This window comes from Zophobas morio, unplaced genomic scaffold (genome assembly GCF_036711695.1).
Source record: "Zophobas morio isolate AGI-343-1 ecotype UQ-CSIRO unplaced genomic scaffold, CSIRO_AGI_Zmor_V1 ptg000075l, whole genome shotgun sequence".
In the NCBI taxonomy this organism is placed as follows: Eukaryota; Metazoa; Arthropoda; class Insecta; order Coleoptera; family Tenebrionidae; genus Zophobas; species Zophobas morio.
Window position 1 is genome coordinate 1076149 of NW_026972180.1, and position 25899 is coordinate 1102047.

The 25899-nt window shown below is 34.1% G+C and overlaps 1 protein-coding gene across 12 annotated transcripts in view; it reads right to left on the reverse strand.

The window, feature by feature from the left end:
* The window catches only part of LOC135143758 (transcription factor hamlet-like), a 321297-nt gene that overhangs the window by 43853 nt on the left and 251545 nt on the right, over nucleotides 1-25899 (reverse strand). For all 12 annotated transcript variants that reach the window (XM_064075684.1, XM_064075691.1, XM_064075694.1 and 9 more), the window contains one exon: nucleotides 3948-4076. In XM_064075684.1, the coding sequence (XP_063931754.1) occupies nucleotides 3948-4076 (129 nt within the window). The remainder of the gene's footprint in view (nucleotides 1-3947; nucleotides 4077-25899) is intronic.

Genomic DNA, 25899 nt, shown 5'->3' on the forward strand with positions numbered 1-25899 from the left:
AGTAGGTATTAGTTAAGCTGTGCATTTACCCGGGAAAAAAGCCGCCCCTAATCCCCTTCATTACCCGCAACACCTCATGAATCGAAGACAAACTCGATTAACTTCTTCCTTTTCCAGCTCGATCTCGTGTTATTATCCCAGCCCTGTGCACCGCAAATAACACCCATTACGCATTACGTGTACCTCTAGTTATAAGCATTAACTTGCGTTAAAATAAAGAATCGATTGAAAAGCTGCCCCGAGGCAAGGTTAAATGTTAAACGAATCGAATAATTACTGTTCGCTGAAAATCTCTCAATCATAATGGGAGTTTGATGGCGCTAGATACAAATTACTGCGTTGCGAATAAATCAAGTGAAGAGAGCGCGAAAAAAAGGCCTTTCGAAAGCGCCCCCAGCAAGGTTGGCTTAGATAAAAGATAACAGGAGCGAGATAAGAGCAAGGATTTTCGTCGAGTTGCTCGTTCGGTTCTTTTAATCGATAGGACGATTCACCATGGAAGTTTTAACAAAACACACTTCACGCGTATCATGTCATCAAAATCTCATTTTACAGTCATAAATTAATAATCGGATTGTTAACCGGGCGACCTGAGCACGCGACGTTGCTGCGAAGTTTCATCAATTTTTCAGGGAGGCGGTCAATAATCGTTAGCGTTTAGTTAGCCGGGCAAATTAGCGGAAAGTGGGTGAAGGTGGGTGGGATGGGTGGTGATCTATGGGTTGGTGGGGACGTTCAATTAACCTAAAATAACACGAACCCCGAATTTTCACCAAACTAGATTACTTAGATTAAATCCGGATCTGGAGTAGTTTGTTGATGCGTTCAGAAGATCTAATTGATTTTATATATATCTTTTCTATAGATGATAATATTACATGTACAACACGATGCCATCTCTTCACTTTAGATTAAGATCGCTATTTTATTTTCTCTGCTTTTATTTCACTAGAAACTCCGCCTATTGATAATTGTAAGTGTTGAAAAGAGAATTAATTTTCCGAATTTAATTTTTAGAACTCTTCACAATTCAAAAAAAAAATTGGTCTAAAGAGTTTAGACAGTACTTCCCTCGCTGTCGGAAACTTAACGACTGCATGCCTATTGTGTTTTTTTTTCTCATTACATTTTTGTAGTGGGAATTTAAAAAAAAATTGCGACGACGTCATCAACATTTTTGCAAGGACACGTATATCAGTTGGGATAGATGTAGTGTAATACTAAGAATAAAATTATTATATTCTCAAATTTTCGGGAAAATGAATTGGGTCGTTTTGAATATTGATTTGTAATAATCAATAAAATAACGAAACAATTTACTCACGTATACGGCAACTGAAAATCGTTTATGTATAAACATTCTTAATTTAAGATGACAAGCGTAACAGCATACGTGAGAGTCAAACAGAGAAACTGTAAACAAAACGACCATCGGTTTTATTGCTTCGACTTCCGCTTATTATATAAAACATTGGGTTTTATTTTAATTCTTGACGGTGAAATTCACAATTGGTTGATTATAGACATGTCTATTTCACATTCGCGGAACCAAGTGAGCGCATAAAACAAATGCAGGTCTGTAATGTTAAAGTCGATGTAAATAAGCGTGCTACCCTTATGTTTCAACCGAGTTTTTCCTTTAACAAATTTTGTGTCTACCAAATTGGGTTGGTTGGGGTGTAATACTAATAATAAGTGTTGCCTTTAATTTAATCAATAAAATAAATTGACTTCATTAATTTTTTTGAACCACCTCTTAAGAAAATCTAAAAAATATGAATGGAATGATAAATCACAAGTACAAACTCATCGTATTTTTTGCATTTTAGATAGGATTTATTCAGCAAAATTTAAGGGTGACGTCATCAATTTTTTTAGGAGGGATGAACAAATACATTTTGAACAAAAGTTTACCATGCTTATAATAACTTTAAAATATTCCCAAGATTTCAAAGCATTCGGTTTTGTAATTCCTGATTAAATCGATAAAATAAATTCACGCCTTCATTAATTTTTTTGAGTCACCCTGCATATGCAAATCCAAAAATATAAATGGAATGATAAATCACAAGTACAGACTCATCATATTTTGTACATTTTAGATACGATTTATTCGGCAAACTTTTGAGCTGACGTCATCAGTTTTTTGTAGAAGATAACCAAATATATTTTGACTAAAAATTTATTATGCTCTTTATAACCTTAAAACATCTGCAAGATTTCAAAGCATTCGGTTTTGTAGTTCCTGATTAAATCAATAAAATAAATTTACGCATTCATTAATTTTTTTGAGTCACCCTGTATATGCAAATCGAAAAAATTTGAATGGAATGATAAATCACAAGAAGGGACTCACCATATTTTGTACATTTTAGATAGGATTTTTTCAGCAAAATTTTGTGGTGACGTCATAAATTTTTTAGGGGGGACGACCAAATACGTTTTGATCAAAAATTTACCATGCTTATGATAATTTTAAAATGTCTTCAAGATTTCGAAGCATTCGGTTTTGTAGTTCCTGAGTAAATCAGTAAAATAAATTTACGCTTTCATTTATTTTCTTGAATCACCCTGTATATGCAAATCTAAAAAATATGAATGGAGTGATAGATCACAAGTACAGACTGATCATATTTTGTACATTTTAGATATGATTTATTCGGCAAATTTTCGAGCTGACGTCATCAAGTTTTTGGAGGGGATAAGCAAATATATTTTGACTAAACATTTATTATGCTCTTTATGACCTTAAAACATCTGCAAGATTTCAGAGCATTCGGTTTTGTAGTTCCTGATTAAATCAATAAAATATATTTACGCATTCATTAATTTTTTTGAGTCACCCTGTATATGCAAATCCAAAAAATATTAATGGAGTGATAGTTCACAAGTACAGACTCATCATATTTTGTACATTTTAGATATGATTTATTCCACAAACTTTTGAGCTGACGTCATCAAGTTTTTGGAGGGGATAAGCAAATATTTTTTGACTAAAGATTTATGATGCTCTTTATAGCCTTAAAACATCTGCAACATTTCAAAGCATTCTGGTTAGCAGATTAAAAATTAAATTTCAAAATGTTGTTTTATAATTTTGATTTTTTTTCCAAAAATCTGGACGTTTCGGGTGAAAAGTCGATTCAGAGTTGTAAACTACATGTGTAGGACTATGTTATTTTATACAATTGAAAACCCATTTACTATGTACAATTTTGAAGTGACGTCATCGCATTAGTGGTGGGGATGATTAGACAAATTTTGGTTAGCGTTTTACCATCTACACGATATTCTTAATATAAGTACAAAATTTCACAACAATCGGTCGAGTACTTTCGGAGATTATGTGTCTAATAAAAATCCGGGACGGCAGACGGACAGACGGACAGACGGACGGACAGACGGACGGACAGACGGACAGACAAACGGAAATGGGAGACCTATTTCTTCGTCTTCTAGGGGTCATGAAAGATCGAGAAAACGTAAAAGTAGAGAGTCGGCCGACGGACTCGATTACAATACTTCCTTTGCTTACGCTCGGGAAGTAATAATAAAAAAGACGATGAGGACGTTGTAAAATTAATATAAAGGCGATAAATAAAATTAAAAGCACAGAGAAAAAATAGAAATCACAAAAATAGAGGACGAGACAAACAATGAATAACACGCGGTAAAAAAATAAAACAAAATTAATACTATAAAAACAATAATATCTTAGTCATTAAAATGGATATACTTTACAGGAAACGTCCTATAAAAATAAAAAATCATTTAAAGCTATCTTAAATCCCACGAGATTAAATTAATTAAAAAGCCAAGGTAAAGCTTCATATTTTCTCAGAAGTACTCGTAACTACTAAAAAATTTACGAACACCATAAAAATTATACTAGATATTGCAATCTCTACTTGTTTTTAGTGATATTATGAAATCAAACCGCCACCTACCTGCCCCCCTTGTAGGTAATACCTCACGTTGGCGGCGCTCTTGCTCTCGCCCGTCCTCATCAACTTGAGCCAATTGTGCTGCTCGGAGGAGCCGTCCAGCCAGCCCCGGACTCCGGACCCGGCCACCACCTGGAAAAACGCATTAGTCGTCATTGGTCGTCGGGAAGAAGAAACAGCGGATTCGATAATGGGCCGGAGATTTTCCTTTCATGCCGCAGGATAATGACGAGATTAAGGATCGAGCCATTAGGGGTCGAGGGCGGCTGCTTCCGACAATTAGAGCGCACCCTCGACGACCGCACGCCCTTGTTTCGACCCTTAACATGACCGGAGTTTAATTGCTGACACGCCAGCAGAATTCGGGAAGGAAGGAATACGACGGTAATTAATATTTATTGCGGGAATCGATCCTGCTGGGTGGAGAGAAAAGATTTTTTTTAATAAATTAAGATCGGCGTTTTTGTTTTGGTTGTTGGCAAAGGGTGTTCATGTTGGACAATTATCACATGGTATGGATGAAATCGGTGTGCCTTTAAGATGTTGAAAACAGAACCCAAGCATCAAAATTTTTGTCACACTTTCCCAATATTAACAGCATGTCTGTTTTTTCAGGATTCGAAAACATTTTAAAGCAAACGAAAATTGAAAATATTTGGCTGACAGAAATAATTTGTCATAATTTTGGTTCTGATTATTGCTATCTATGCGTTCATTATTATTTCAAAATAAAAATTAATCATAGCTGTTTATGAAACGTAAAATGGGTTTCCTATGCAGAAATATTCAGGCGTGAACAGATAAAATGAACACCCTGTCTAAGTATGTTTGGCTCATTCCTTAAGTTTAGTAGCTAACGTTTCCGGAATCAATATGACGATGTCAATGGTTTAATTTCCAACGTAAAGAAAGTATATCTTAAAGCTCACTTCCGGGAAGCTTTACCGGATTGTCCATTGGCTCCAGAACCTGTTCTGATAAGATGGGGTTCGGGGATTGAAGCGATATAAAAAATGTTCGTTTATTGCTCCATTTTACCATCTTAAAAAACAAGTATAACTAGATTGGAGACCATTGGGCCGACCTTAACTCAGTCTGTGGATATACTTAGTAGAGAAATTGTATAAAAGATTGGAAGATATCCCGGGGATAGTAGGTGAAATGGCACTTAAAAAACTGCAAAATATATACTTTACAAGAAAATACCGTGTATCAAGGGCTTAAATTTGTCAGCAAAATAAGTAAGTGATATTAACTGTAGTATTTACTAGATATCTAATTAATGTTGTGTTAGCTACATAAGTATTTAGGAATAATTTATTTTTATTAATTAAGTATTTAAGTAAAGTGCTTTTCAGTTGATTTTACATTACACAATGTCAAATATGTAGTTATATTTTTTATTAATTATGTTTGTGTTCTAAGTATGTAGTATATTGATAAACAAAACATTAGAAGTCTTAAAAAAAGAAAATTCTTCACTGTCTTAAATCTTACACACGTGACATGACGTCAACAGAAATTAAAAAACGAAAGCTGCTATACGTTTTTGGGTAGATTTTTAAATAATTAATTAATTAATTTCTTTACTTTGTAAATCAACGTGATCATCAGAAAAATAAATAAACACTTGAATATGAAACAATAATTGCCCATCGAGTTTTGTGATGAAATTTCGTACTCAGTTATATATTTGCATCTCTGGTCACCCACCCCCTCTTCATTCTAATGACTACTGTTACTATTGTTCAGTCTAAACTAACTACGCCCACCCGCCCTTTATTTTCTCAGAGGGTTTGTCATTCGCCAATATCTTTTATCTTAGCAAGTCCTAGTATGTCACTTGCCAAAATTAGTCTTATCTTAGCCTGTACTAGCCCCGCCCACCCACCCTCTCTTTTCTTCAGAGAGTATGTCATTTGCCAAAATCAGTCTTATCTTAGCCGGTATTAGCCCCGCCCACCCACCCTCTGTTTTCTTCAGAGAGTATGTCATCTGCCAAAATTAGTCTTATCTTAGCCAGTACTAGCCCCGCCCACCCACCCTCTCTTTTCTTCAGAGAGTATGTCCTCTGCCAAAATTAGTCTTATCTTAGCCAGTACTAGCCCCGCCCACCCACCCTCTCTTTTCTTCAGAGGGTATGTCATCTGCCAAAATTAGTTTCATCTTAGTGAGTACTAGCCCCCGCCACCCCCCCTTTATTTCCTTAGGTGGGGGTTTCATTGGCCAAAATCAGGCTTATTTTAGCTAACATCAACTCCGCCCACCCGCCCTCTTTTTTTCTTAGAGGGTATTTCATTTGCCAAAGTCAGTCTGATTTTAGCCAACACTAGCTCCGCCCACCCGCCCTCTTTTTTTCTTAGAGGGTATTTCATCTGCCAAAATCAATCTTATTTTAGCCAATACTAGCCCCACCCACCCCCCCTCTTTTTTTATTAGAGGATATTTCATCTGCCAAAATTAGTCTTATTTTAGCCAATACTAGCCCCGCCCATCCGCCCTCTATTTTTTTTTGATTCGCCAAAATCAGTATCATCTTAGCAAGTACTAGCTCCACCCCACCATTGTTTTCTTAAGGAATATGTCATTTACCAAAATCAGTCTTATTTTAGCCAATACTAACCCCGCCCACCCGCCCTCTTTTTTCCTTAGAGGGTATTTCATCTGCAAAAATCAGTCTTATCTTAGCAAATACTAGCCCCGCCCACCCGCCCTTTGTTTTCTTAGAGGGTATTTCATCTGCCAAAATCAGTCTTATTTCAGTCAATGTAGCCCCGCCCTCTATTTTCTTAGAGGGCATATCATTTGCCAAAATCAGTCTTATCTCAACAAGTACTAATTACAAGGCGAAAATGTAGCAAAAGATTTAAAAGTGAAAGTCACTGAAATTTATAATTTTAAATATTCTCCTTCGACCAGGTCACGTCAAGTCAGGTTATGCTGTCCGTATTTGGGTTCAAAATGTCATTAATTTTGAGGTTATGTTAATAAACTTGACCATAACATTATGAAAAATAAGGTTTGCAATAATTAAGCTCCGCCCCCTGGTTTACGAGGAAAAAAATCATCACAATGGAGATAGGGTGGGTGGGTGGTAAAATAATTCGTCGGTTTTTTTAATAAAAGTAGTTTTTTCACAACAAGAAACTTAAAACGTTGTTAAAACGGTAAATTTTTGCAGGGAAATGTCCATTTTGCAATTATGTTCCTCCCCTCGATGTCACAACGAATGAAAAATTTATCACAATTGACATGGGGGCGGGGATAGGTGGAGCTTAATTTTTTACTTCCTTTCTTACTTGATAATTATAGATTTCTTTGATCACAATTTTTTAAGAACACGTTTCAGATGGTAATTTCTTGTAGAAAAATAACAATTTTGCAATTAAGCCCCACCCCCTGGCTCACGATGAATAAAAAAAAAATCATCACAATTGAGATAGGGTGGGTGGGCGGGGCATATATATGTACATATGTATTTTTTTCTTAAGATAAGTATTTTTTTTCACAACAGGACATGTAAAACATTGGTAAAATTGTAAATTTTTTCAGGGAAATATCCATTTTGCAATTATGTTCCGCCCCTCGATGTCACAACGAATGAAAAATTCATCGCAACTGACATCGGGGCGGGGATAGGTGGAGCTTAATTTTTGGCTTCCTTTCTTACTTGATAATTACAGTTTTCTTTGAACATAATTTTTTAAGAACACGTTTCAGATGGTAATTTCTTATATAAGAATAAGAATTTTGCAATTGAGCTCCACCCTCTGTCTCACTATGATTAAAAAAAGAATCATCACAAGTGAGATAGGGTGGGTGGGCGGGGCATATATTTTGTATAATTTTTTCTTAATGTAAGTCGTTTTTTTCACAACAAGAAACGTAAAACGTTGTTAAAATGTTCAATTTTTTCAGGGAACTATGAATTTTGCAATTGTGTTACGCCCCTCGGTGTGACAACGAATGAAAAATTCATCACAATTGAGATCGGGGCGGGGATAGGTGGAGCTTAATTTTTGGCTTCCATTTTTACTTGATAATTATAGCTTTCTTTGAACATAATTTTTAAGAACATGTTTCAGATGATAATTTCTTACAAAAGAATAAGAATTTTGCAATTAAGCTCCGCCCCCTGTCTCATTATGAATAAACAAAAAATCATCACAAGTGAGATAGGGTGGGTGGGCGGAGCATATATTTTGTATCATTTTTTCTTAATGTAAGTAGTTTTTTTCACAACAAGAAACTTAAAATGTTGTTAAAATGGTAAATTTTTGCAGGGAAATATGGGTTTTGCAATTATGCTCCGCCCCTCGATGTCATAACCAATGAAAAATTCATCACAATTGAAATTGGGGTGGGTATAGATGGGGTTTAATTTTTGGCTTCCTTTTTTACTTGATAATTATAACTTTCTTTAAACACAATTTTTAAGGACGTTTCATATGGTAAATTCTTGTAAAAAAATAAGAATTTTGTAATTAAACTCCGCCTCCTGGCTCACGATGAATTAAAAAAACCATCACAATTGAGATAGGGTGGGTGGGCGGGGCATATATTTTGTATCTTTTTTCTTAACATAAGTAATTTTCTCACAACAAGGAACATGAAACGTTAAAATGGTAAATTTTTGCAGGCAAATACGGATGTTGCAATTGTGTTACGCCCCTCGGTGTGACAACGAATGAAAAATTCATCACAATTGCGATAGGGTGGGTGGGCGGGGCATATATTTCGGTTTTTTTTGCTTAATATAAGCAGTTTTTTCAGAACAAGAAACTTAAAACGTTGTTAAAATGGTAAATTTTTCCAGGGAAATATCCATTTTGCAATTATCTTCCGCCCCTCGATGTCACAACGAATGAAAAATTCATCACAATTGACATCGGGGCGGGTATAGGTGGAGCTTAATTTTTGGCTTCCTTTCTTAGTTGATAATAATAGGTTTCTTTGATCACAAATTTTTAACAATTTGTTTCAGATGGTAATTTCTTGTAGAAAAATAAGAATTTTGCAGTTAAGCCCCTCCCCCTGGCTCACGATGAAAAAAAAAATCATCACAATTGAGATAGGGTGGGTGGGCGGGGCATATATTTTGTATCTTTTTTCTTAACATAAGTATTTTTTTTTCACAACAAGGAACTTAAAACGTTAAAATGGTAAATTTTTGGAGGCAAATACGGATGTTGCAATTGTGTTACGCCCATCGGTGTGACAACGAATGAAAAATTCATCACAAGTGCGATAGGGTGGGTGGGCGGGGCATATGTTTCGTTTTTTTTTTTTCTTAATATAAGCAGTTTTTTCAGAACAAGAAGCTTAAAACGTTGTTAAAATGGTAAATTTTTGCAGGGAAATATCCATTTTGCAATTATGTTCCGCCCCTCGATGTCACAACGAATGAAAAATTCATTGCAATTGACATCGGGGCGGAGATAGGTGGAGCTTAATTTTTGGCTTCCTTCCTTACTTGATACTAATAGGTTTCTTTCATCACAAGTTTTTAACAATATGTTTCAGGTGGTAATTTCTTGTAGAAAAATAATAATTTTGCAATTAAGCCCCGCCTCCTGGCTCACGGCGAATAAAAAAAATCATCACAATTGAGCTAGGGTGGGTGGGCGGGGCATATATTTTGTATGTTTTTTTCTTAACATAAGTATTTTTTTCACAACAAGGAACTTAAAACGTTAAAATGGTAATTTTTTTCAGGCAAATACGGATGTTGCAATTGTTCTACGCCCCTCGGTGTGACAACGAATGAAAAATTCATCACAATTGCGATAGGGTGGGTGGGCGGGGCATATATATTGTTTTTTTTTTTCTTAATATAAGAAGTTTTTTTCACAACAAGAAACTTAAAACGTTGTTAAAATGGTAAATTTTCCAGGTAACTATGAATTTGACAATTATGTTTCTCCTTTCGATCTCACAACGAATGAAAAATTGATCACAACGAGAGATCGGGGCGGGGGATAAGTGGGGATTACTTTTTGGTTTCCTTTTTGTACTTGATAATTTAAATGTTTCAGATGGTAATTTCTTATAGAAGAATAAGAATTTTGCAATTAAGCTCCGCCCTCTGGCTCACGATGAATAAAAAAAATCGTCACAATTGAGATAGGGTGGGTGGGCGGGGCATATATTTTGTTTGTTTTTTTCTTAATATAAGTAGTTTTTTTTCACAACAATAAATTTAAAACATTATTACAATGGTCCCTGTGCTCGCAGAATCTTTCTCCAACACCCAGAAGATGACAAATCAACATGAACATTGTTTCGAATTGTGTAAAGCATTCCTCAGTGCCGACATTCTTTTATCAAAACTGAATAACCCCAATCTACGAGCATTTCTTAAAAAGCGTACCATGAAGTCATTTCCCGATGAGAGTACGTTAAAAAAAAATTACGTGGACAAAGTGTTTCAAAAAACAAATTTGTCAAATTATAGACGATAATCTAATGTATTTTTATGTCGATGAAACAACCGATTCATGTGGACGTTATGTCGCAAATTTGTTGATTGGAACTTTGGCTAGTGAAAAATAATAATACTATTACAAGCTTTATTTATGAACTTTTTTCTTCCGGAACCAGTTCCAGTTGAAAAAATCATATTAATGTCATCACATGTTGGTTTAATAAAAATTAAATTAATAAAAATCATAACTGAAATACACAAGTTTATAATTTTGATCCAAACAATCCGACTTTCGTTAACAAGGAACCCATAATCCGTCCATCGTGGCCACCTCGGTCCCGCTTTTTGTGTCCGTTCCGTTCGACCGGTCGTCAAAATCGATCCGACGTATTCTTGAGGACGACAAAGACAAGAAGTACCAGCCGGTGCGTGTGAATTGACCACGACGGTTTGCACACTTTCCAATAATCGGACTTTCTATCCATATTTTACGCTCGTTTTTGTCTCTCGATCGCATGAATTATTTAATTGATTGAATTAATTGACATTTTCTAGTCTAATACAAGTCTTCTGATAATTGCCTTCACCGCCGGTGTGTATTTATGTGTTATGGGTTTGACTGGTTAATTGCTTTGACTGCGTTTAATTTACTGTAACCTATTTAGTTTGCGTTGTTTGCGGCGAGGCCGGGAAAAATCGCCACGAGAGAGAAAAGGGGGAACGAGTGTGATGCAGGAACGTGTTAAAACGCAAATTTACTTAAAAAAAAAATTGTGTGTATTAGCGTGCGCTCCTTCAAAGTGGTGTCACCTTACGGATCTTGGAAGAATGAAAGCGCGGCGAGTGTATCGATCGAAGTCACCTGTGCACCTGAAGTGGCGCGATGACCACTTTACTTAGAGCGACGATAGGTGGCAGCACAACCATTCAAAGTAACTAATTTACCGTCAAGTTCAACTATTTATTATTATTATTATTATTAAATTGTTACATAAAAAAACAATTTCTTAATACCACGTGTTTCAAATCAAACGATAAATCACCAATTCGCGCAGTTTCAGATTAATCGATTAACTTTTAAAAGTTCGAAGGTGAAATTGTGTATCCATCTATCTGTAAAGCTATTATTGGAACTAATAACTCTGTGATCCCCTAAGTTCTCTGATACGTTTGATTTATGTTTCTGTTTTTGATAAGCGCATTTCGCGTCAGATTTGGCTCTTGAAAGTGAAGGTCTTCGATCTAATCAATGCCGGAGAATGTGTTCTTGAGGTGAGACGACTGGCAAGAGTTATTTAAGTATCAAGGGCGGTTTATTTACTGCTATTCAATGTTGTAAAAGTGTTAATTTTAAACAAACTCAATTATTCAAAATTTAGGATTCTACGCCGATGCATTACTTGCATATTTCTTGATGACACTATTAAAAATATCGACAATCATAAAATAAAATTATTAGCGTTTTATGAAGCACCTCAAACATGAAATAAAAACTTTCGTCAAATCGGTTTATTATTATTGTTATTGTTGTTGTTTATAAACGGAAAATTCCACTCTACAAAAATAGAAAGACTGTGGAAACAACGTCTAAATATTAGGATATGTATAACCATAAATAATGAGATCAGATAACTTACACTTTCGAGTACTCAGAAGCTGAATCTTAAATCTCGTCATGACCGACCAATTTCCATTCTAAAGCGTGAAGAATTTTTTTTTGCTCAATCTAATCAGTTTGAATTATTGTGGTTTCTTGATACATTAATTTAACTCGAGATTTTAACCTCTAAAACTGTTTTTTCTTCATCAGAATAACCTAATAATTAGCCCACTTTTACTAAAATATGAGTGTTCATTCAAATGAAATAAATTTGGCGCTTGATTCAAAAACTTTATAAATATTATAAAAGTATAAAAATCAGATTTCACAATAATACTTAGTAGTATTGTACTCCCAGTTTAAAGTGGTTTTTATGATAGGTCCATTGTGTCGAAGCTGATGATGGGAATGACAAAAATACCACCACTTCAAAATTAGAAAAAAATTATAAAAAAAATCATCTGGTTGAAAAAAATTAACTCAGTGAAAAGCTTCCTAACATGTTTCCAAATTTCCAAAAAAAAATAATAATAGAAATTACACCTCGAAGAGTTAATTCGGAAAATTAATAGGTTGTTGGTCCCGCAGCAAAATTTGCGATCAATTCCGTTTGAAAACGAAATTTTCAAATAGTTGAAACGTTTTCATTTTCTGGTTTATCGATTTTGGAAGAATTGTTGAAATTTTTTAAAAATCAACCCAAAAATTACTTTTACAAATCGAAATCTACAAGAAAATGTGTGGGCAACTTTTTTAAATTTTGGGTTTTGAAAAATTGCCTGAACGTCCTCAAAAAATTCTAGGAAATACATTTTGACTTGATTTTGAGTTAACTCGAAAAACAACTTGTTGGTGGCTCAGAATCAAGATTTTCGAAAAATCCGCTTTGAAATTAATTTTTTTAAAAACAAAAAAATTGCAGCACTTTGTTTCCTTTTTCTTCGGCTCTCCTTGCCATTTTCATGTCAATGTTAATCTGCAATACCCGATTCTGTTAGTTGTGTTTTATGTGACGACTTTAGTTTTTCACGGTTATTACATCTATACAAAGAGAACAACAAAGATATTTTTGTTCTTCATAAAAAAAAATTGGCGTAGTAAAAATATGGATCCGCCATCTTTAAAAATGGAAGAGTGCAATTTGCAAATTCCTAGTCAATTTGCCTTAATACACGCGAAACAAATTCAACAATTATGTATACAGGGTGGTTAAATTTCCGAATTGTCAGTTTTCTCATATTTTTCACATGGAATACCTCTATTTTCTCAGAGAGTATGTCATTCGCCAAAATAAGTCTTATCTTTACAAGTACTAGCCCGCCCACCCACCCTCTATTTTCTTCAGACCATATGTCATCTGCCAAAATTAGTCTTATCTTAGCCACTACTAGCCCCGCCCACCCACCCTGTCTTTTCTTCAGAGGGTATATCATCTGCCAAAATCAGTCTTATCTTACCCAGTACTAGCCCCGCCCACCCACCCTCTCTTTCCTTCAGAGGGTATATCATCTGCCAAAATCAGTCTTATCTTAGCCAGTACTAGCCCCGCCCACCCACCCTCTTTTTTCTTCAGAGCATATGTCATCTGCCAAATTCAGTCTTATCTTAACGCGTACTAGCCCCGCCCACCCGCCCTTTTTTTTTAGAAGCTATGTTATTTGCCAAAATCAGTCTTATCTTGGCGAGTGCTAGCCTCGCCTACCAACCCTCTATTTTCTTCAGAGCATATGTTATCTGCCAAAATTAATCTTATCTCAGCCAGTACTAGCCCCGCCCACCCACCCTCTATTTCCTTCAGTAGGTATGTAATTTGCCAAAATCAGTCTTATCTTGGCAAGTACTTCCTAAGATACAATTGGTTTTGGCAAATGATATAATCTCTAAGAAAATAGAGGGCGGGTGTGTGGGGCTAGTACTTGCAAAGATAAGACTAAATTTGGATAATGATATACTGTTCAAGAACATAGATGGCAGGTGGGCAGAACTTGTTGTTGATAAGATAAGGCTGATTTTGGCAAACGATATTCTCTCTAAGAAAATCAAGGGCGGGTGGGCGGGGTTTCTATTTACCAAGATACAACTGAGTTTGGCAGATACTGTCTAAGAAAATAGAGGCCGAGTGGGCGGGGCTACTACGTGTAAAGATGAGACTAATGTTGGCAAATGATATACTCTTTCAGAAAATAGAAAGGCAGGTGGGCAGAAATTGCAGTTGATAAGATAAGACTGATTTTGGCAAATGATATTCTCTCTAAGAAAATAAAGGGCGGGTGGGCGGGGCTAGTACTTGCTAAGATACATCTGAGTTTGGCAGATACTGTCTAAGAAAATAGAGAACGGGTGGGCGGGGCTAGTACTTGTAAAGATAAGACTGATTTTGGCAAATGATATACTTTAAAAAAAAATAGAGGGCGGGGGGGCGGGGCTAGTATTTGAAAGATAAGATTGATTTTTGCAAAAGATATAGTCTTAAAAGAAATAGAGGGCGGGTGGGCGGAGCTAGTACTTGTAATGTTAAGACTAATTTTGGCAGATGAGATACCCTCTAAGAAAATAGAGGGAGGGTGGTCGAGGCTAGTACTTGTAAAGATATGACTGTTTTTGGCCAATGATATACTTTTTAAAAAAATAGAGGGCGGGTGGGCGGGGCTAGTATTTGAAAGATTAGACTGATTTTGGCAAAAGATATTCTCCTAAAAGAAATAGAGGGCGGGTGGGCGGGGCTAGTACTTGTAAAGATAAGACTGATTTTGGCAGATGACATACCTTCTAAGAAAATAGAGGGCGGGTGGGTGGGGCTAGTACCTGTATAGATAAATACTAATTTTGCCAGCTGACATACTCTCTAAGAAAATAGAGGGCGGGTGGGTGGGGCTAGTATTTGATAAGATAAGACTGAACATATCAAGGGTAGTCATCAGAATGGAGAAGAGGTGTGGAAAAAAACTAACCTCCCCCCATTTCTTTTCACCAGTTCACTGACTTATTTTATTTACTGTAAAATTGATATTGAATTCTATTTTGAAAAACGGTAGAATCTAAAATTTATATTTGTGTTTCGAAAATTGTCATTTTCTTTTCATTATTTCTGGAAAACTCGATGGGACTTTCAAAAAAATGTATCGAAAATGGCCTCTATAAATCGAAATTAATACTAGCCCCGCCTACCCGCCCTTTCTTTTCTTAGAAGGTATATCATTTGTCAAAATCAGTTTTATCTTAGCCAGTACTTCCTAAGATACGACTGATTTTGGTAAATGAAAAATGATATACTCTTTCAGAAAATAGATGGCAGGTGGGCGGGGATGGTACTTTCTAAGATAATACTGATTTTGTAAAATAATATACTCTCTAAGAAAATAGGGGCGGGTGGGCGGGGCTAGGACGTGTAAAGATAAGACCGATTTTGATAGATGATATACTCTTTAAGAAAACAGAGGGAATGTGGGCGAAGCTTGTACTTCCTAAGATACGACTGATTTTGGCAAATGACATACCCTCTGAGGGAAACAGAGGGTGGGTGAGCGGGGTTAGTACTTGTAAGGATAAGACTGATTTTGGCAGATGACACATCTTCAAGAAAATAAAGGGCGGGTGGGCGGGGCTAGTATTTGTAATGATAAGATTGGTTTTGGCAGATGACATATGCTCTGAAGAAAAAAAGGGTGGGTAGGCGGAGGCTAGTACTTGTAAGGATAAGACTGATTTTGGCAGATGACATACCCTCTAAGAAAATAGAGGGCGGGTGGCCACCTTTAAAAATGAAGGACTGCAATTTGCACAAAATTTCTAGTCACTTTGCCTTAATACACAGGGAAAAATTTCAACAATTATGTATATAGGGTGATTACATTTCCAAATTGTCAGTTTTCTCATATTTTTCACATGGAATACCTCTATTTTCTTAGAGGGTACGTCATCTGCCAAAATTAATCTTATCTTAGCCAGTACTAGTCCCACCCACCCACCCTCTCTTTTGTTCAGAGCACATGTCATCTGCCAAAATTAGTCTTATCCTTACAAATACTAGCCCCACCCACCCACCCTCTATTTTCTTCAGAGCATATGTTATCTGCTAAAATCAGTCTTATCTTGGCGAGTACTAGCCCCGCCCAACCCACCTTCTATTTTCTTCAGGGCATATGTCATTTGGCATAATCACTTTTATGTTAGCAAGAACTCGCCCCGCCCACCCACCCTGTATTTTCTTCAGAGCATATGTCATCTGCCGAAATCAGTATTTTCCTCACAAGTACTAGCCCCACCCACCCACCCTCTTTTTTCTTCAGAGCATATGTCATCTGCCAAAATCGGTCTTTTCTTGACAAGTACTAGCCCCGCCCACCCACCCTTTATTTTCTTCAGAGCATATGTCATCTGCCAAAATCAGTCTTGTCTTGGTGTGTCATCTGCCAAAATTAGTATTATGTTAGCAAGTACTAATCCCGCCCACCCACCCTCCCTTTTCTTCAGAGGGTATGTCATCTGCCAAAATCAGTCTTATCTTAGCGGTTACTAGCCCTACCCATCCACCCTTTCTTTTTTTAGAGGATATGTTATTTGCCAAAATCAGTTATCTTAGCAAGTACTTCCTAAGATACGACTGATTTTGGCAAATGATATACTCTCTAAGAAAATAGAGGGCGGGTGGGCGGGGCTGATTTTGAGTAAGGATATATCCTCTGAGAAAATAGAGGGCAGATGGGCGGGGCTTGTTAAAATAAAATCTAAATAAGACTGAAAAATTGGGAAAATTTAATTTTTAAAAAGTTGTACTTGTAAAGATAATATTGATTTTGGCAGAGTAGTCTAAGAAAATAGAGGACGGGTGGGCGGGGCCAGTATTTATCAAGATGCAACAGAGTGACAGATACTATCTAAGAAAATAGAGGGCGGGTGGGCGGGGCTAGTACCTGTAAAGATAAGACTGTTTTTGGCAAATGATATACTTTTTAAAAAAATAGAGGGCGGGTGGGCGGGGCTAGTATTTGAAAGATAAAACTGATTTTGGCAAAAGATATACTCTTAAAAGAAATAGAGGGCGGGTGGGCGGGTCTAGTACTTGTAAAGATAAGACTGATTTTGGCAGATGACATACCCTCTAAGGAAATAGAGGGCGGGCGGGTGGGGCTAGTATCTGCTAAGATAAGACTGAACAAAATCAAGAGTGGTCACTAGAAAGAAAAAGGGGTGTAGAAAAAAGCTACCCCCCCCCCCCATCTCTTTTCTCCATTCCACTGACTTATTTTATTTAGTGTAAAATGGGAATTGAATTCTAGTTTGAAAAACGGTAGAATCTAAGATTTATATTTGTATTTCGAAAATTGTCATTTTCCTTTCATCGATTCTGGAAAACCGGATGGGACTTTAAAAAAAATTAATCGAAAATAGTCTCTATATGTCGAAATTCCCAAGAAAATGTCTGGGTAATTATCGAAGGCTGCGCGAAATATGGTCTTACGAGTTTATTACACATTTGATTTTATTAATAACGTTAGGTTAGATTTTTTGAGTAAAAAACACAGTGTGGGTGATTATCCAATTATCTGGCATCTCGCTCGACTCCGCCCCGCCCTAGCAAAACACTGTTTGTTATTTTAATTATCCAAGGGTTGCTTCCATCCCTCGCACTCGCCCGGTTATAAACGATCAAGTTGCGCTCGGAGCCGTATTCAATCTCAAGTTATCTAAAAGTTATTTCCTAAATGTCAAAACAAGAAGTAGATAATTGATCATATAAGACAAGGTACGGTCCCTCGCGACCAGATAAAGGGTCGTCGTCACGACAGAGACAGCGAGAGGTCAAACTGCCATCATTGGCAGCTGTCTGCTGATATACGAGCTAATAACCGCTGCGACACTTTGATTATTGCGACGTCACGGCATCCGCCCCCGGAACTGCCGCCCCTCGCCGTCTTGATTTAGCTAATTTCGACGGAGACTTGACCGACTTATGGATGGAGTCGGTAATGGGGGCGAATAAATCATAACGGGACAATATGGGATTGACCTTTATGGGATCGCGACAAATGTTATCGAGGTGGGACATCTGCTGTTTGCAGTGGGGATGAAAAGGGATTTATGAGTGGACGTAAATTTTTGGATTGCTTGCGCAAAACCCAGACCAATTAAATTAAAGTTTCGATTTTCGCAATTAGGTGTTTTTTCGGTGAAAATTTCCATTGTCTGGCTGCCACACACCAAAAACAATAGTTTCCAGTTTTCTCCCGCTCCCTAATTGGTCGCCTCAATTACCCCAGACCCCGGTCCCCAGACTCCGAACTCGGATATTCGAAGCGTAAAAACTTCAGTGTACATTTGAAAAATTTAATATTGTGTTCACCTAACTCACCTTAGCGAGTTCATTAATTATTCGTGGATGAGGGAAGTTTCTTTCAGTGTCGAGAAGGGAAACGTGGCACGAGTTTGCGCCGCCTGTCGGAAAAATCGGGGAAATCATGCGGGAAATCCGCAGCTGACTTCCGACTAAGCATCTTTGAACATTGATGACTTATGGCTTTGGGAAAATGGAATCTCGGATTAGTTTGATGGAAAGGCAGGACATTCGGGAAAGTGGAAATTGAGTTATCAGACGTTACGTGGTCTTAAAACAATGCCGGATGGAATCGGCGATTTAATGCTACTTTGCTATGGAAAACAGAGCATAAATCATAGTGACAATTTAATTCATACGAGCGTGTTATGTAAAGGTGATTGATGGATCAGTTAAAAAAAAAAGGTAAAAATATTCTGGTCAGTGTAATGTTTTTCTTGACTACATATCTTTACCGGTATATTAGACAATTGTTCATTTGAAAATATAATTGTCATGTAACAAATTTTATGCTATAGTTATTTATTTTATTAATATATAAACAAATCTCGTTTCTTTGAAAACTTATAAAAAAATTATTCAATATTTCGATTTGCAATTTTCTTGTTTTCAGCATTAAATTTTTACACTTTATTATTTGTCCAATCTTTGAATTTTTCAATTTTTCGATTTGAGTTTCTCCAGCTTTCAATTTTTCGATTTGCGAACTTTCGTTTCGGTTTTCTATTTTCTTAATTTTTTGAATTATACGATTTTCCAATGTTTCGTTTTTATAATTTTTTTGTTTTTTCAGTTCTAATTTTTTCAATTCTTCGTTTCCGCAATTTTTAATTTTTAACTTTTCGAATTTTAGATTTATCAATTTTTCATTTATTCAGTCTTTCGGCTTACAATTGCTCGTTTCGATTTTTTTCATTTGTTATTTTTTTCAATTTCAATGTTCTGGTTTTACTTTTTTTTTCAATGTGAAATTTTTAATTTTTGGAGTTTTCAATTTTTCAATTTTTTAATGTTCGGATTTTATAATTTTTTGTTTTTCGTCCCTTTAAATTGACGATACGTAAAAAAACCTCTTCGATGTTGCATTTTTAATTTTTTCAGTTTTTTGGTTTTCCAACTTTTAGATATTTGAATTTTCAATTTTTTAATTTTTAGATTTTTAAATTTTTCATTTCTTCAAATTTTTATTTTGCAATTTTTCATTTTGTTTTTTTATTTTTTCAATTTTTCGAGTTACAATTTCACGAGTTTTCAATATTCCATTTTTTGATTTTTTGATTTTTGAATTTTTCATTTCTTCAATTTTTATTTACAATTTCTCGTTTCGCTTTTTAATTTTTCCATTTTTCAGTGTTCTGGTTTTATAATTTTTCTTTTTTCAATGTTCAATTTTTCAATTTCTGGATTTTTCTGTATTTCGGTTTTCAGTTTTTCGATTTTACAATGTTCGATTTTGTATTTTTTTGTTTTTTCAGTCTCAATTTTTTCAATTTTTTGTTTCTTCAATTTTACGATATGTAACTCTTCGAGGTTTCATTTAGAAGTTTTCAGTTTTTTGATTTTCCAACTTTTAGATACATATTTCAATTTTCAAATTTTGAATTTTTCAATTTTCAAATTTTTCATTTCTTCAGATTTTTAACTTGCAATTTTTCCTTTTGCTTTTTTTATTCTTTACTTTTTCAATTTTTTGGTTTTTCAATTCTAATGGGCTAAATTTTTCGTTTCCTCAATTATCGATTTGCGATTTTTCATTTCTTCGAATTTTCGATTTGCAATTTTTCGTTTTGGTTTTTTATTTTCTTTATTTGTATAATTTTTCAATTTTTCCGATTTTATAATTTTTTGTTTTTTGAACCTGTTTTTTTAATTTTTCGTTTTTTCAATTTTTCAATTTTTCGTTTTCTTGTTTCTTCAATTTTATAATATGCAATTTTTCGAGTTTCCGTTTTAAATTTTTCAATTTTTCGATTTGCAATTTCACGAGTTTTCAATTTTCAAATTTTCCTTTTCCAATTTTTCGGTTTTTTTATTTTTCTGGTATTCTGGTTTTTGTTCTTTATTTTTTTTTTTGAATTTTCAATGTTCTGATTTTGTTTTCCGATATTTGATTTTTCAATTTTTAGATTTGCAATTTTTCGGTTTTGAATTTTTCCATTTTTCAACTCTTATGTTTTTAGTTACTCGATTTTACAATTTTTTGTTTATTCAGTTTTTGGTTTCCAATTTTTCTAGTTTTCATTTTGAGTATCTATGTAATAATAATTATAATTTTTACAAAATTTCACTTTTTAAATTTTACGATTTTAGAATTTTTTTCAATTACTTATTGGATTTTTTAACTTTTCATTCATTCGATTTTTCAACTTTTCAATTGATAAATTTATCAAATTATCCATATTTAATTTTTAATAATTTGACGTTTCTATAAACGATTTGTTTTTTCTTCTTTCCAATTTTCGATTCATTGGTTTTTTTGATTTTTCAATTTTTCGTTTCTTCAGTTTTTCGATTTACAATTTCTCGTTTCGGTTTTTTATTTCTTACTCTTTTTTTGAATGTAAAATTTTTCAATTTCTAGATTTATTTTTCTGTTTTTCGGTTTTCAGTTTTTCGATTTTATAATTTTTTGATTTTTCAATTTTTCGTTTCTTTAATTTTACAATACGTAACTCTTGTAATTTCATTTTTAAACTTTTCAGTTTTTTGATTTTCCAACTTTCAGATATTTCAATTTTCAATTTTTGAATTTTTCGATTTTTAAATTTTTCATTTCTTCAGATTTTTAACTTGCAATTTTACCTTTTGGTGTTTTTATTCTTTACTTTTTAAATTTGTTGGTTTTTCAATGTTCTGATTTTTTTTCAATGTGAAATTACACAATTTTTAATATTTCAATTTTTGTAAATGTAAAATTTCGTTTCGGGTTTTTATTTTCTTATTTTTTTGAATTATTCGATTTTTCAATGTTATGATTTTATATATTTTTTTTCAATTCTAATTTTTTTAATTTTTCCTTTCCTCAGTTTTTATTTTCGATTTTTCAATTTTTCATTTTGCAATATAGTAACTATTTTGATTCTTTATTTTTTCATTTCTTCAAATTTTCAATTTGCAATTTTTCGTTTTGGTTTTTTATTTTCTTAAATATTTATATAATTTTTCAATTTTTCTATGTTCCGATTTTGTATTTTTTGGTTTTTTGAATTTCAATTTTTTCAATTTTTCGTTTCTTCAGTTTTTCGATTTACAATTCCTCGTTTCGGTTTTTTATTTTCTTAGTATTTTTTTTCAATGTTAAATTTTTCAATTTCTGGATTTATTTTTCTGTTTTTCGGTTTTCATTTTTCGATTTTTCAATGTTCCGATTTAAATTTTTTTTTTCAATTTTTCGTTTCTTCAATCTCTTGTGATTTCATTTTTATACTTTTCAGTTTTTTGATTTTCCAACTTTCAGATATTTCAATTTTTGAATTTTTCGATTTTTAAATTTTTCATTTCTTCAGATTTTTAACTTGCAATTTTGCCTTTTGGTTTTTTATTCTTAATTTTTTCAATTGTTCCGTTTTTCAATGGTCTGTTTTCTTTTTTCAATGTGAATTTTACAATTTTTAATTTTTCAATTTTTCGACTTGTAAATTTTCGTTTCGGGTTTCTATTTTCTTATTTTTTTTGACTTATTCGATTTTTCAATGATACGATTTTATAATTTTTTTTTCAATTCTAATTTTTTAATTTTTCCTTTTCTCAATTTTTATTTTCGATTTTTCAATTTTTCATTTTGCAATATAGTATTTTGATTTTTTAATTTTTATTTCTTCAAATTTTCGATTTGTAATTTTTCATTTTGATTTTTTATTTTCTTTATTTGCATAATTTTTCAATTTTTCTGTCCCGATTTCCTAATTTTTTGTTTTTTGAATTTCAATTTTTTCAATTTTTCGTTTCATTTTTTTATATTTTTGTTTTCTTGTTTCTTCAATTTAATAAGTATATGCAACTCTTCCAGTTTCCGTTTCTCAATTTTTAATTTTTCGATTTTTCGATTTTTCAATTTTTCAATTTCTCGTTTCGGTTTATTTTCCAATTTTCGATTTTTTAATGTTCCATTTTTTGTTTTCAATTTTTCTTTTCTTCAATATTAGGATAAAGTAACTGTTCGCGCTTTCATTTTTAAATTTTTAACTTTTTTGATTTTTCAATTTTTCGATTCTTCAGTTTTTAGTTTCCAGTTTTTCTAGATCTCATTTTAAATATGTAGATAATAATTGTTATAATTTTTAAAAATTTTCAATTTTTCAATTTTACTACTTTGGAATTTTCCATTTTTCAATTCTATAATTTTTTTCGATTTCAAATTTTTTTGATTTTCAGATTCTTGGATTCGAATCGTTTTTTCTTCTTTCCAATTTCCGATTCATGTTTTTTTTTAGATTTTTAGTTTTATTTTTTGATTTTTCAATTTTTCGAATAAAAAAAATGGAAAAACTGCAAAATTGCAAAATTGGAAAATCAAAAATGATAAAACGAAAAAATGCAAAATTTTTTATTACTAAATCGAAATATTGAAAATTAAAGAAATCGGAAAATTGGATAATATAATTGAGAAATTCACAATTGTAAAATTGAAAAATTTAAAAATTGGAAAATCGAGGAATTAATAAAACATCAACGATTGAAAATTTGAAGAATTAAATGGGCAAATGAAAAATTATAAAATGGAAGAAAGAAGGAAATGAAAATTAAAGAAATCGAAAAGGATTAAGAAATCGAAAAGGATTAAGAAATCCAAGAATTACAACATTTAAAAATTTAAAAATTGGAAAACTGAGGATTTTGAATAAACGAAAAATTATAAAATGCAAAGAAACATCGAAAAATGAAAGAAAATGAATAATTTATCCTTATCATTTAATTAACGCCTTAAAACCAGTGACGTTGGGTCTGGGGTGGGAACAACAATTAAAATTCCCAGAAATCCCGCTTTTATCTCGCTTTGGTCACTTTCCACGTAGATTTATCACATCCATTGTCCGCAAAGATACCCATCGCTGTCTCCCTCAAGTGCGAAAATAAGATTTCTTGGGTAGCAAAACTTGCGGAAAGGTATCGAGTAATCGGGTTATTAACAGTCGAACGCGTACATATCGGAAGCTCTTTGCCCTATCGATCCGGGCCATTGAAAGCTGTCCGGTGGAGTGGCCCTTGCGAGTCTTGGAGGCAAATAAAGAGCGGCTCGAGGTGGCGAATTGTCTGAGGGGCTGCGACATTGACAGCTGAAGTGATGCATCTGTTCTCGCGTAACAAAAGTGACCCAAATGGAGACACTGATTGATTTTTCTGTGTCTTTTCACAAAAAAGAATTAGTTTATATGTTTGCGAGTTTCTGGAAAGGGGACGGAGAAGAGCGATATGAATGGGGAGCCGAAGAATGGCAGGTAAGGGATGGAATTGCGAGTGAGGTGTTTGGGTTGGCGAGATGGGGACAATCGACACTTAAAAAAACAGAGGAATGTGGAATGTACATCTATATCCAAACAGAGAGTTCTCAATTCGTGACAAAGAAATTGTTGAAACATTGTTCACTATCAAGCCACTGAAAAAAATTTACGCAACGTTGGCTTTAATTAACTTGCCAGTTTTTCACCATAACTTAATATTTTAAAATCAGTGTTGCCAACTGCAAACCGTTGGTCAGTGTTTTCGAAAAGAGCCAAAATTTTCCAAAAATTGCACTTTCCGTTCTATATTTTTGAAATACACTAAATGTATAAAAATGTTACGAACACAATAACCCGCCTCCGTTTACGACCAGCCTCCAACACACCACAACCCCCTCCAGAAAAATCACCCCCACTTCCACCCCGTGACAAACTACCCCAATTAACCCGTCCGTTTATTTTCCATACAGATGCTGCATCGTCCTTGATGGCCAGCCGACCTGACGCTTCGTAAATTTTTTACAACCACCCCGCATCCGTCATCCCCGACCCCAAAATAATGACTTAATTTATCTCGCATTTAATTGTCAGCATTTGTCAGTGCGGCTTTCGCCGAGTTTAATAAAAATACGCGCATTCCGTCACGAATCCCCACAATGCCCATTCATGGTACGGCTGCGAGATTTCGGCGAAACGCAAAGAAGCTCGCTCTAAGATGCGCTACCGTTTTACCTAGGCCGGGCGGATTGTCATGGTCCGATGGTACAATGCGTACGGGCGCGTTACGAAGGCGAGGATGGGAATAAGTGATCATGGGATAGTTGACACCTTCGAAAGGGACCGCCCGTCGGCCGGAGTGACGTCTACATGGTAAGCTCCGTGCCGGGGGCTTAGACATGCTCACATCCTCTTCTTTTGTTGCCGTAAGCTCGATGGAAAATCGAATGTTGTAAATGCGAGATAATTCTGGCTGAAAGGGCGAGGGGCTTTGTGGGACAATTAAGCTGGTGCTGAAAGGTGCAATGGAGCACTGTGGAAGGATACGCATTTTTGTGATAAAAACAGTTTTTGAAGTTAAATTAACGGGTAAAAACGGTTTCGTTTACATTCGCGAACTTGACGATAATATAAACAGAAAACTCATCCTACATTCGAAAATATTTGCACTAACTTTAGTAATGTTTGACTTATTTTATCTGTCTTTGATTGTGAAAACTATATGTATACTTATTTACGAAAAATCAATATCACTTATTTATGTGTGTTTTATTTTTATGGTTGTGCTTCCTGCACGTATCTGCGATTTTTATTTTCCAGATTTGCACTACTTCGTTTTGATGTAGTCAGAAATTCGAAAACAAAAATATTGGATGTGAAAATTGTGCAACATTTCAAGTTTCCTACATCATGATATCACGATTTTGGAAAAAGAATACGATAAGACAAAAAAAATGGTCGAAGGTTATCTCGACAGAACTTCCCTCGCCCCTGAAATACAACTCAACGAATCCCGTTTCTTTGAAAAACTATGAAAATCTTTGGAGACTTTTGTTTTTAATTTTTTATTTTTTTATTTTTCAATCTTATGATATCTAAATCTTCGAGTTTTCATTTAAAATTGTTCAATTTTTAGATTTAGCATTGTTTGATTTCTCCAAATTTTCAATTTCTAGATTTTTTAATTTTTCGTTTTTTCAATTTTAGAGTTTTCGGCTTCTTGATTTTTCGATTTTTCTTCTCTCCAATTTTACAAATTTGTTTATTTATTCGATTTTTCTATATTTAGATTTACAATTTTTCGATTCTGTAATTTTTGAATTTGTCAATATTTAATTTTTCAGTAATTTTTGTACCATTCAGTGTTAGATTTTGTCGAGTTTACAATTTTGACTGTTCTACAAATTTTCGATTTTACAATTTTTGACTTTTCCAGATGTTTGATTCGTTTCGTTTTTTCTTCTTTCCAATTTTTCAATCGATTAATTTCTTTCGATTTTGAAGTTTCTCGATTTTTGGTTTTTCAGTGTTTCAGTTTTTCGATTTGCAACTTTGCGGTTTTTCAACTTCTAGATTTTTTAATTTTTCGTTTTCTCAATTTTAGTCTTTTCAGTTTCTCGATTTTTCAATTTTTCTTCACTTCAAGTTAACGATTTTAC